At 37.1% G+C, this 12,347-nt stretch overlaps 1 protein-coding gene across 4 annotated transcripts in view; it reads right to left on the reverse strand.

The window, feature by feature from the left end:
- VPS13B (vacuolar protein sorting 13 homolog B) overlaps positions 1 to 12,347 on the reverse strand; it is a 430,338-nt gene that overhangs the window by 33,926 nt on the left and 384,065 nt on the right. For 3 of the 4 annotated variants that reach the window (XM_058033971.1, XM_058033980.1, XM_058033964.1), the window contains exons 44-51: positions 6,367 to 6,522; positions 4,793 to 5,056; positions 4,562 to 4,645; positions 4,221 to 4,396; positions 3,575 to 3,745; positions 2,703 to 2,904; positions 1,529 to 1,717; positions 944 to 1,090 (exon numbers count right to left, since the gene is read on the reverse strand). In XM_058033971.1, the coding sequence (XP_057889954.1) occupies positions 944 to 1,090; positions 1,529 to 1,717; positions 2,703 to 2,904; positions 3,575 to 3,745; positions 4,221 to 4,396; positions 4,562 to 4,645; positions 4,793 to 5,056; positions 6,367 to 6,522 (1,389 nt within the window). The remainder of the gene's footprint in view (positions 1 to 943; positions 1,091 to 1,528; positions 1,718 to 2,702; positions 2,905 to 3,574; positions 3,746 to 4,220; positions 4,397 to 4,561; positions 4,646 to 4,792; positions 5,057 to 6,366; positions 6,523 to 12,347) is intronic. The other variant, XM_058033988.1, reaches the window with a different exon arrangement.

A 12,347-nucleotide genomic window follows, 5' to 3' on the forward strand; every position in this document is an offset into this window, starting at 1 on the left:
CCCAAGCCCTTCTCTGATTCTCTAATTCTGTGATCTACAGTTGGCTCTCAGTAGCACAACATAGCTCTACCAAAATCAAGTTACATTCCTGTAACACAACTGTGTGAACAAAATCCATTCAGGGTTACAAAAATAAGAATGGATTTTAGCCTCAGCATTCTCCCAATTCCCTATATTTACACTGCCACAAAATGTGTGATGTACAACGGTAGATACTGATGTGAAGAAAACTAAAGCAGAAGGAAAACAATACAGAAACAAGAGCTTTAAAAATTTGTTCATCTGCCAGATCTTCTATTAAGTTGGACCCTAAGAATTCTTTCCACATATTTTGCTATAAATGTAATCTCCAATAAATATGTATAAATGGTTGATTAAAAAATATTGACCATGCATACATTTTAGTTCCTGCAAGCTAGTCCTTAAATATTCTGTGAGATTATTAGAAAACTGATATTCACAATTTGATGCAGGCTATGAAACACATAAACTTTGGGCACATCTCTAGTTCTGCAGCTTTGCTCAGATAACTGGAATCTTCCCAAAAGGATAACAAAAAGTTTTCAGCCTGCCAGGCCAATATACCTCTTTTATACACAAACTCAGTAAAAATTCTGAGAACATTTTCAACAGCTACTAGGGATTACATTGCCTATTTTACTGAAATGGCCATTAGTGCCTGAACAGATGGAGAACAGGCAGAACTAATTCTGCAATGTGCAAGAATTTGCTGCTTGCACAGATTTCTGAGCACAGTTAATTACTGGAGTTGAATTTACCCAGGATTCAGTATTCTAAGTGATATAAATTACTTTATGATTATTATGTCTAAAGATTTCCAGGTTCCAACCTCTGCTATATACAGCTCATCTAAATACAGTGACTGATATAAACAACCATTTTCCACAGATGAGAAACAAAAACAGTATCTACAGTGCTTTACCTCTTCTCCTGAGTGGGATTTGGACATAAAAAGCTGTGGCCTGTAATAGATTTGATATGATGTATCATTGATTATTGTTGTCTTATCTTCTATCTGTAGAATTTGTATACCTTGTCGAACCATGGAAGAAATGCAGAATTCACACAACTGTAAGATAATGAAATTGTGATGAAATGAAAATTGTGATGAAGTCACACAGAAATACAAAAGGTAGTGAAATGTAGCAATAGAAGTGCTGCTCTCTTTCTAATCAAAGAAATCCTCTCTATATTCATGCACTTTGTAACTGGAGCCACATCACATACTTTTGAAGTTGCATCTGTCAATGTTATCCAAACAAGATTGAAAATTCATTAATTCTTTTTCCAGGAGATATTGTATTATCTTTATGGGTTGCACAGTATGTTTTTGGCAATCTAATTCTTTAAATTATATTTCATACATTGTTTATACTCTCTTTATGTCGGACATATATTAACATAATTAGGGAGAAGCTTTCACACTGCATACATTTGATTGTTTTATCTGCTATATGACTTTGTTTTTACATGATAAAGTTACAAATCATCATAATTTTCTTCTAACCTTTTGATGACCTGGAAAAGCACCAAGTTTAATTTTAGCTTCAACAAAACCTTCTTCATCCAATGTTACTACTTCCTCATTATCAGCATCCTTCCATTTTGGGGAGGTCACATTATGAACCAGTTTAATTGCCACTGATTTGTGCACAGTATTAGTGTTTGCCCAGTATATTCCAACCTGAAAAGCTTCCTGCAAGTGAAAAAAGGACTGATCGTCAGTGGTTCACAATTTGATACATTTCTACTACACTTCTAAATGCACTTTCCAGTAGGCAGTGAATACAATTTCCTGCCCTTCTCCCTCTGATTCTTTCTATGTGGTACAAGGATAGATGAAACCACAAGGTGGATAAGGAACTGATCCTCACAGGGAATCAAGGCTGTGGTCTACACTGAGATGTGTTACTAGGAAGACCTTTTATTTATTAACAGACATACATGGAGGGGAAAAAGATGACAGAATGAACAGGAACTATCAGATTGCTCAAATGGAATTAACAAGCTGCTGTGTCAAATCACCTTAAATATTTCAAAATTAAAGAATGTCAGAGTTATAATTAAAAAAAAAAGTGCATGGCCAAGATTCGTGGGAAGATCTGTTACACTGAATTAAGGAAGGCAAGCATTCTAAAAAAAAATCTTCCTCTATTGTAATTCATTCTGTGTCATTATCAACTTTTCTTGGTAACATTAAAAGATATGAAATAACATTACACAAAGTGCCCTCAAACCAAATATGCCTTTCAGGCTGTCAATTTTGCTACTGTGGTCAACTATTTCTCAAGTGACACATTGACACAAAGTCTTTACTTGGCCTTTATAGCAACCTTCTTGGGCTGCTACCTTACAGCCATGCTGCAGATTCTTTGGCTGAACTGAGAGGAGGGGAAAGGCTGCTCATGGAACGAAGGCCTTCTTCCTACAGTGTCTTGTGGACAATTTTTAACTATGCATCTTTAGGATGGTTTTCAAACATTGCTACCAAGTATGTTGCGCTACCCACTTGGTGACTCAGTCAGTGGGGTGAATTCCCATTGTTATTGCTAGTCTTTATCATATGACTAACAGAAACAGACACAGTAACTGGAAAGTGGGAATCATCTGGAGTAGTAACAATTCTTCAGAATCAGTGTGCTTAGCAGACCTGTGCCTGCTAAGGTGAATGGCATAGTTACCTCGAAGTTGGGAGGTATAATTACTTTCCCACTAGGTACTTGAAGAAGAATCTTCTCTCCTTCAAACAGCCAGAGGTCCCACTTGGACTGATTGATAAGCAAAGCCCAGGGCAGGAGTTCAATCAGCAGAGTTCTCACACAGGGTTTCCACACTGACAGCTTTACCCGCATTGGACTATCCCACTGGGAGAGCTGTTCACTGCTGTCAAGAACAAATAAGCAAAAACTTAAAGTCAAAGGAATAATGAATTCAAGATTATAAATGCTAAGATGTCTTCTTCAGAAATTTGCAAGGCTTTTCTGGTTGTGAGGTAGAAAAATTTCTCTTCTTACCTTATCACTCTGGAACACACTGAGGTGCTGTCAGAAAGGTCTAGATAGGTGTAGGCTATAAAGGGATATTTTTAACTCCACAAGCTCAGCCTGAATTTAGTCAATTAATAAATGCCTTAACAAAGTTACCACTGTCATTCAGCCCTAAACCTGTGACTTTTGTAGTCATCAAATCACATTTCCTTTTTGTTTGCCCAACAACTACTTGTACAGCAACTCTCTGTTTCTCTACTGAAATAAACAGCAGCTGAATAAACAACAGCCTCTAGAGCTGCAGTAAAGAAAGTGCATTCACAAAAAAATGGTTCCATTTTTAAAAAATCCATACTGATGCAATCTTCTCAGTGTAAACAAGGGCAGCCCTGAGGCTGACCTAATTTTTTTCCCCAACTGCCACAGATTCTGCAGTTTACATGCAGGAATTATGTAACTGCTGAAAATGTATTCGACGTTCATCACATATAGTCTTCCAGAATGTGGTTTCAGTTTATTTGGAAAGGCAATGCAATGGTCATGAAGAAGGTTTAGCAAGGAATTACCTGTCTGAATCTTTCCTGTTATAAGGCCATGCAGGCTGGGGAGGACTAGCAATGCCATAGAACTCAGAGAGCACTTGGCTGACGCTGCCACCCGGATTGGATTTACTTGCTATCTGTTTAATCAGAGTGGTTGAGATAGGGACTGCACATTCGGATGGATCATCTTCTTCCCTGTTATTGAAAACAAACTCAGTCACTTGCACAAGATCAAGCATGAGCATCAACATTTTCTCTAATGAGGCTTCCAAAGTGTACTCTGCAGCAAAAACACTCTCATGGATGAATCAAGTTACGATGTCCAACAAGTTCTTGAGAATTTACTGTCATGCATGGATTTGTTATCACACTGTAGTGACCCTAAAGACTCTTCAGTATTCTCAAAAGACCATTTCAAGATAATTCAAACATTTATTTTTTAAAACATAAGAATACGGACTGCTTAATTTAAACAAATGCCAGTGTGCTTAGGATCGTTACACCAAATTTAATATTTCCTCCAATACAATTTCAGCTACATATGCTTATTCAGTCATATCCCCTCTGGGCATGGCACACTTTCAGAAAAAAATACAAAAGAAGTTTAAGTGTAAGTTATTCTTTCTTTTCCATAAAAATGAACCATTTTCAAGGAAAATGAGGATTTTACCTGGCTTGAAAAGTCAGGTGGTGTGTAAGATCAGGTTCTATATTTTGCAGTGCTTTCTCTTGTCCTTTCCCTGGAATCACTTGCGTTTCATTCAGTCCCAGGCTTCTTTTCTCTATATGTAAGATAATAGGGTCTGGAAGATGGCTCCTTACAATGAAAAGAGGGCTGAAAACAATCTACAAAAAGAAAAAAATACACCAATTTAAAGCAATTTTATTTCAGTATTACAACGTTGAAACAAGCTATTGAGAAATGGTTACAGTGGGTCATTCTGACCTTAATTTATTAAATGACACATAAGACTTGAACATTTAGATTTCAGAAACATTAAATGTACTTACTAATCGCTGTTGCACATGTGAACTGGGCTCTAAAGTCAAAACTGTGCACCACACATATGTAATTGAACTCTTTGAAGATGGTACCTGTTTGTAGAAAGATCAGCATTACACTATCATTATTCACTATATCATTCACTATTTCATTATATGAAACAGAAGTCTAAATGTGCAGTGCTCTGTTCTCTCAGCCATTTTTAATGCTCTCCTCCACATACCCATTTCTCGTCATACCTGAATGACAGTGCTGTGTTCTGTGTGTTTAGAACTTAGACATACATCCTGGGACCAGTCTTCATCTCCTGTAGATTTCACGCTCAACTCAGTGAGCTCATTGTTTTCTAGGATATATGAAGGCAATTTCTGCTTGGCTGCAAGGCAGTTGATGTGTTCTTTAACAACAGCCTGTCCATCTTGACTAATGTAATGCTGAACCACTTTCAGTTCAATACTTTCAGAAAGGTAACTACAGACTGTCTGTCTTCCACAGATTAGGATCTAAAACACACAAGAAATACAGCTCTTATGTAAACAATTGTGAAAAAAAAACCATTCAAAATTGAATTAGAGAATGAAAATCTGTAGAAGAATAATCTCCCTGCTTTAGGTTTCCCCAAGCAGTGCTGAAGGCAGTGACTGGTAAAACATTATTTTTATTGGCCAAATGTATGTCCAATTTCATAGAAATCTAGGCATTAAAATGCTTGAAATATTGCAAAGGCAGTATCCATGCTTGAAAGAAACATGTATCCACTTTCCTTCCCACTGAACTCAGCAGTACGGTCCATGGCTGACAGTTCTGGTTTGGATTTTAAGAATTCTGTGATGGTCTCTGAATGTTGAGACATTTCTGAGCAGCCACAGGGATGTACTTCAGAAAGGTTTCTAGGGATACCTCACATTCCCATCACAAGCCAATGATCCAGATCTTTCACAGTATGTCTGCCATTTTAAAGCTTAGAATTTCATTAAATTACTGTAACTGTTTCAGCACTTAAGGGCACACACCTAGAAAATGACGAGATTAGACTCGGCGTTGTTGCTGTCCATCATGCATGAATTGTTTACTGTAGAGATGTAGCTGAATTTTTCCAAGCTATACCAGGGAACACCATTGCACGTGTATCCCCCCGTACAACGATCATAATTCCTTTTTTCGTGAACGGGGGCATACAACACAGCTACAGCCCACCATGTGAAATCTCAGCAGGGCTGTCAGTGACACCAGGCACTGCTCCTGTCTGGTCAGCTGTGCTGTAGTTGTGCAGTACAGCTCTGCCACATCCATGAGCTGAGCATGTTCTGTCCACCACATGCTCTGGCTTCTGCCAATGCAGGCAGAACGGCTGCAGTGTCATTACACATCTCTTTACAAAGATAGTAAAGTTATTGCACAGCAGCTGATTTTCAAATGTTAATTCTTTTACTTTAAAAATATGTAAGCCTAAATTACTACCCAGAATATATTAAGAACAGTTTCTTAAAAAAATTAAGAGAAAAATCTGCTTCTCAAGAGCTTAAAACATGTAAGAGATTATGTAACAGCACTGTCAGAATTATGAACCACGCAAAGGGATGTTTACTGGAGCATATAAAATACATGTTGGTAACTGAGTTTTAAATGCTAAGATCGACACCAAAGTGAAGAAAAAGATTGTAAAAATTCCCCCAAATAGCCCCAAAAGACTGCTATATTTGTTTTTTGCAGATCCCAGTAGGAGAGAATAAATAACAAAGTGACTAATTCATGAATAGGCAACAGTTTAAATTACTCATGTTATTTTTTCCTAACTGGATCAAATCCTTACTTGCTTCTGCACTCCACTGAGCTGCTGAACCTTGATAATAAGTGATGCTGTCCGGCCCTTGTACTGGATGGTGCGAATAAAGGTCCCTGTATTGTCCACACTGAATGGCTCAGACCACCGCCAGTTTCCCCAGCCTTCAATACAGATGTGCAACAGCTGGAAAGAAAGAAATTACTACTTCAATACATAACCGGGAAAAAAAGTGCCTTGCAGTAGGATATAAATTCCCATGACAGAGAAATATTCTTGGTTTGAAATCTCAGCAATGCTAAGCACACCAGTTGTCTGAATGATCCATTCAGTCTGTAATTCTGTGATTTCAGACACAATCAGAAGAAGCAACAATACCATAAAATGGCTCTGAATCATGCACTTCTATAAATTACCTGCTTTAGCAGTATGTTTAACATATAGGCACACAACTGTTCACAAAAAAAAGGGCAAGTAGACTAGAGAGCATAAAACAGGAAATAAGAGATTTTCTTCACTGCCTTTGAAATTGTTCTAGAAACCCATTCTATTACCAGCAAGGTGATATGAATGCAGCTCCATACCAGATTTTTTGCCTTCAGAATAAAACAGAAAATTACGAATACCCTTCTCTTCGAAAATAAAGAAGGACTTGTATAGCTTGCATATACGTGTCTGTTAAATGCAGAATGTGGTATATTGCTGAGAGATGGGAAACATTTCATTTCTTACACAAATGTGGTGGTAAGTTCAAGCTTGACTTCATGAGAAGAAATTTAACTGCATAATTATACTCCCTATGTGATTCATTCCGGAAAAGGAGTGGCTTTTTTCCAGTTTAACTTAAATCACTTCCAGAGCAATACAGTCTTTCATCATTTGAAGAGCCTTTCATCCATTTACCCACCATACGCACTTACCTCTGTCCCATGGAGATTCTTTAAGCCAGAGTAGTGAAAATTGGTACTGTTCCATGTAGGTCAATGAAGTTACATAAATTTACACCAGCTGAAGATCTGGCTCTTTAGCTCTGTATAGATCTTTTGTGGCTGTGCAAACTTAAGGATGTGAGTTATATATAAGGGATCAAAGCAATAAGCATTCTGGGTAAAATTTATTCCTTGCAGAGGGCCAGCACAGAGCCTAAGCATCACTTAAGTTCTTTAAAACAGTCATATGAAGGCCTTGTGGGAGTTCTCTCTTGAGGGTTGAATTTCACTCTGATTTTGGACATCTGTCATTAATTAATTTAAGTAATTGAGAACAGGATCAGGCCCAAAGATTGATTATTTACACTAGCAAAAACTGAAATTTGTAAATACTGTGTTCTTCCATGATTTGTTTCCAGAAAGGAAACAAATAGCATTCACCATGGGTCTGGTCAGTTGGACTTAGTGAAGGGCTGGATGTTGGGGTTTCCTTCACTGTTTTAAGAAACAACCACAGCAATAACTTTCAAAGATATTACAACTCAGTAGCCTGTTTGCAATTTGTGGTATCCTCAGCACAAGTTACACACAGAACAATAACATCCATTCAGTGGGTGGCTTTTGAATTTGCAAGAGTGATGACTGCTGCATTCAGATTCAAATGAGTTTTATGCTGGAAGCACAAAGGCTGATACGTGCCCTTCTGTGCAAGGACAGGCATCTGGATGTGCCCACGTGTGGGCACAGCTTTATTTTCAAGGTTATGTTGAGGGAGGCTGTACACGAGGACAGCCAAACTCATAAACAAACATGTCACTTAGATTCTGAAGCATTAGTTAAAGAAAAGGAAAAAGAAAACAACAACAAAAAAAAATCCAATTGCAGTGGCTGGAATCTGTTCAGTTTCTCACAGAGGCAGCTGGGAATAAATCTCATCACATATGAAAATTAGGAGAAAAGTGAAAACTGTTTATTTTGGAGAGAACGGTAGCTGGAAATGACAGCCAAATAATGAGAAAAGGTACTTAAGTGGTCAGCCTCAGCTACAGGCCCACAAAATACTGTGTGCTCCAAAATAGACTTCATGTAAATGCCATAATTGACCATTAGTAATTACATGTAGCTACAACACTAGGATATCTCCCACCCTGTATAAACAGCTTTGCTCACCAGTTGAATGTTCCCAAGGAACATGCTGTCAGCTTTCCCTGAGCAGTCATTAGATCCCAAATGCCGCCTTACTAATTTTCTTTGTAATGATTAGTCTGCATTTAACTTCAAGATTCAGAAAGAAAAATAAAGAAGAGCTATTGGCATTTTCTTATTTAACAAACATACAATTTGCATACTGGTAAAAGCGAAGGATACGGCCTTCATAATTTACTTTAAAGATATCTAATAAATTTCTATTAATGACCTAACAGTATAAGAATTGGGTGCTGTGTAACTTCACTTTTGAGCCAAGAAACTACATTCCATGAAAAAAAAAGGATCTCTGAATGATGATTTAATTGTGAGATTTCTGCAAAAGATGTCTAGAAATAATGGCAGTGTTTTTAAAGAACTAAGTAATCAGACATTAGCATCATTTTAGCAGAAAACAGATTTACAGACTCACTCAATTTTCTAAATTGGAAGGGACTTACAAGGATCATCAAGTCTAGCTCTTAAGTGAATGGCCCATACAGGGATTGAACCCAGAACCTTGGTTTTATTTGCACCTCACTGTGACCAAACAGGTATCAAAGTGACCTGATACTAAAGATTTGCAATAATTGTCATTAACTCTTTCATTGATCAAGTTTTATGCTAATTCTAAGAATTTATTACACACTCTGTTCAAAAAAGTTCAATGAATATAGCTAGGTATGGGACATATATTAGGAGAAAAGAGAATTAATTGCATTAAGGTACAAAAAAAGAGACTTCAAAGCATTCTAAGAAATACAATCCATTGATAAGTGAAAATTTGTAGCTTAGAGAGAATTTAAACATACTATCTATTGTATACGTGAAGATAGGCACTCATTCGTGTAAATATTTGATTTCTGCTTTTTCTGTCAGGGAAATATACCAGCAGATAACCCAGAGAGTTTTGTTTTGACTAGACTTGGATGTGTAATTCTTAGCCATTATGGATTTCTGTTTTGAGAGGAATAGAAATTACTTCAAGGAAGGCAGACTAAGATGAAACTGCTTTTACTGGAACAAATGGCTAGAAAAGCACTATCTTTAAAATAATGTCTTTATCATGCCTCTTCACAGAATGTTTCTATGTGCTCCTCAAAATTTACTTGGGTTTCAGCTAGATATGTGAGTGAAGGCTATGATCTGAGTAAATAAAGCTGCGTGTCATATGACAAAGCATGAGAAATAAAATGGGGGACTAAAGGTGACACTAAGAATTCAGCCTGTTCAGAAAAGGCATCAATTTCCAGCTGTATAAGTAATTCAAAGCTTGAGCCTTCAAAATGCTTAGTGATGCAAATTTGATTTCTACTTTGCTTGTAGATTCACCAGATTTGGCTTGGTTTCACCAAGGTTCTTTAGACTGTATTTGTCTTCTAAGTGAAACTAGGAAAAGTTTTTTTTTGGGGGGGAACAAGGGTAATCACTATGAATTCCGAGAGTTTGGGAAGAATCAGGTGAGGACCTGCTAAATGGTGTGGGAGCAGTTGTTATTTTAAAAGATAGAAGATAGTGAAATAAAAGCTGTAATAATGCAGCAGCACAGAGGAAATGTAGCTCTGGAGATGGGAGCTGAATTCTAAGACCTGAAGCTAAAGAAATTTTTAATTGAAAAATTAAAGGAGAAGCTTGATTAGTATTTTTTACTGTGTTTTCACAATACAAGGTGGTTCTTTATTAGGATTAAGATTCACAATAATAAAACCAACTAGTATTTGGAAAAAATAGTGAATGAAATATTTATTCTGCATACTATCAGCTGCAGTGGCCACAAAAACAGCTTGAATTTCACTTTGGCTTCATTTTCTCAAGTGACCTGGGAGATCTGGCCAGTTCTATGCCATTGGCCTTTGTAGGACAGAAAGCCAGTACAGAGCATGGAAAAAGGCAACTTCCATCACCCTCATGCTGTCTAGTAGAAAAAAGGTCACACTTGGCAGATAAACTCTGACCCTGGAGGGTCCTGGAGATGTTGTGAACCTCAACATTACCTGCAAAGCAGACCTGAACCTCACAGGTACAAACCCACCCTACACACTGCAGAAAAGTCTTTTGGTTAAGGAACAGTAACCAAAATATAAATGTTCATGGATAATATTAATCCTTATCTGCCTCAGATATTATATAGAAATTCAATTACATGTAATTCAGTATGAGCATTGATTTAGAATGCAGGAACCCCAAAAAAAGCAATAGCACTCTTCACACTGTGTGAACAGTATAAAATAACATACAGCTTTTTTTGCCTGATGTTGTTCTCTAATGACCTGGGGAGGATTATGTAAAGTACAAGAGATTGTTCAGAGAACTTGTAACCTTCCTAAATAGTAAAAAGGGAAAATATCCCAATAACAACTGATATATAAATTACAGTTTCTAAGGTTTGAACCCAGACTACTGCATGTAATATTTTACATTATATAACCCAATATCTAAAAGAACAGCAACTTGGAAGTAAATAACCATGAATTGTGATCCTGCTGCAACATGAATCAAAATTCGGTTTCAGTCTTTTTTTTTTTGGTAGAAGAAGGAGGAAGTTCTCATATAGCAAATTTACTATTTGTAAAACTACAGTAGCCTTTAAAAAGTATGTTCATAAAATTTAGAATTTGTGTTCACAGACACACTATTTAAAATAAGAAAAATTTTAAATATGTTCCAATGAAGGTACTAATAATGTACTAACCAGTACTAATATCTACTCAAGACTTTGTAAGTGTATGATCAAAAAAGTGATAGATTTATTTTCCCTCAAATTCTATAAAGTAGCAATAAAATGACACAATTTCAGGCATATGTACTTACTTTGATAAGGAATAAATATATTTTATTAATACCCACATTCTCATTGAAGTCACTGGCCAATTCAACATAGCAACTGATTTTTTATCTATTATATCTGCTGCTTCAAGTTAAAGATGATGAAAAGTGAAAATGTGTAACTCTTACTGTAACCCTGGAGGGAGAATACAGAAAGGTTTGAGAACTGCTACTTTCTTAAAACTTCTACTCTGCAACATTATGTTTTCCATAGAAAGCACACCAGTGAACTTAAATCGATCACTGGGCTTCCTCAGAGGACTCTGCTGAAATTTGAGTGTGGGAAAAACAACTAGTAATAACTGGCACATTATAGACAATTTCTGCTGTCTGTTCATAAGCAAACAATCTCTGCAGAATGCATTCAGGCGACTCTCACATGGATATCTGGCTTTTACATTTGCTGTGATCCCTAGTGGGACCCTCCAATTGCCTACTGTCTTGCAAGACAGAATTCCTTAACTCTGAGTAAATTGCTAGGAAGATCTGATCTCTTCTAACTTCAGAGTTTCACCCTATGTATCATATGCTCCAGTTCATCTAAAAAACACAGCTGTCTTGGAGACAAACATGACTTTTGATGTAACTGGGGCCCATCCCACAAAACAATGCGAAGATCAAGATAAGGAGTGCAGACTTGATCCAATAATAATGTAGGAGCCAGTGTTGTCTGTAGAGCACAGGAATGATGTATCTTCTCTTCCCTTTTAATGATATCTAACAGACCTCTAACTTCCATTAAAATCTGCAGAAGGAACTCACAAAATCTGGCAGCTTTAGATAGAATTGCTTAAAGCCTCAAATACCATCAGTTTTGGACCCACCCCAACTCTGAAAGGAACTATACAATTGGGAGTGTCTTATCCCTCAGGGGGGCCAAAACCTCGTGAAATCTGAGGAAAATGTGTGTGTGTGGGGGGGTGGAGTGGTGTAGAAGAGCGAGCATCGGACCTCAGACTTATTTCTGAAATCTTAGCCAAAGTAGCGAGACTTGCAGGAATCAGAGTGAAAGTTAAAAGGGAAAGGTTAGGTTCCCTGAAATGTAAAGGATCCAGGCAGGGAAAAAATGAA

The sequence above is a fragment of the Melospiza georgiana genome, chromosome 1 (genome assembly GCF_028018845.1).
Source record: "Melospiza georgiana isolate bMelGeo1 chromosome 1, bMelGeo1.pri, whole genome shotgun sequence".
NCBI classification, from domain to species: domain Eukaryota; kingdom Metazoa; phylum Chordata; class Aves; order Passeriformes; family Passerellidae; genus Melospiza; species Melospiza georgiana.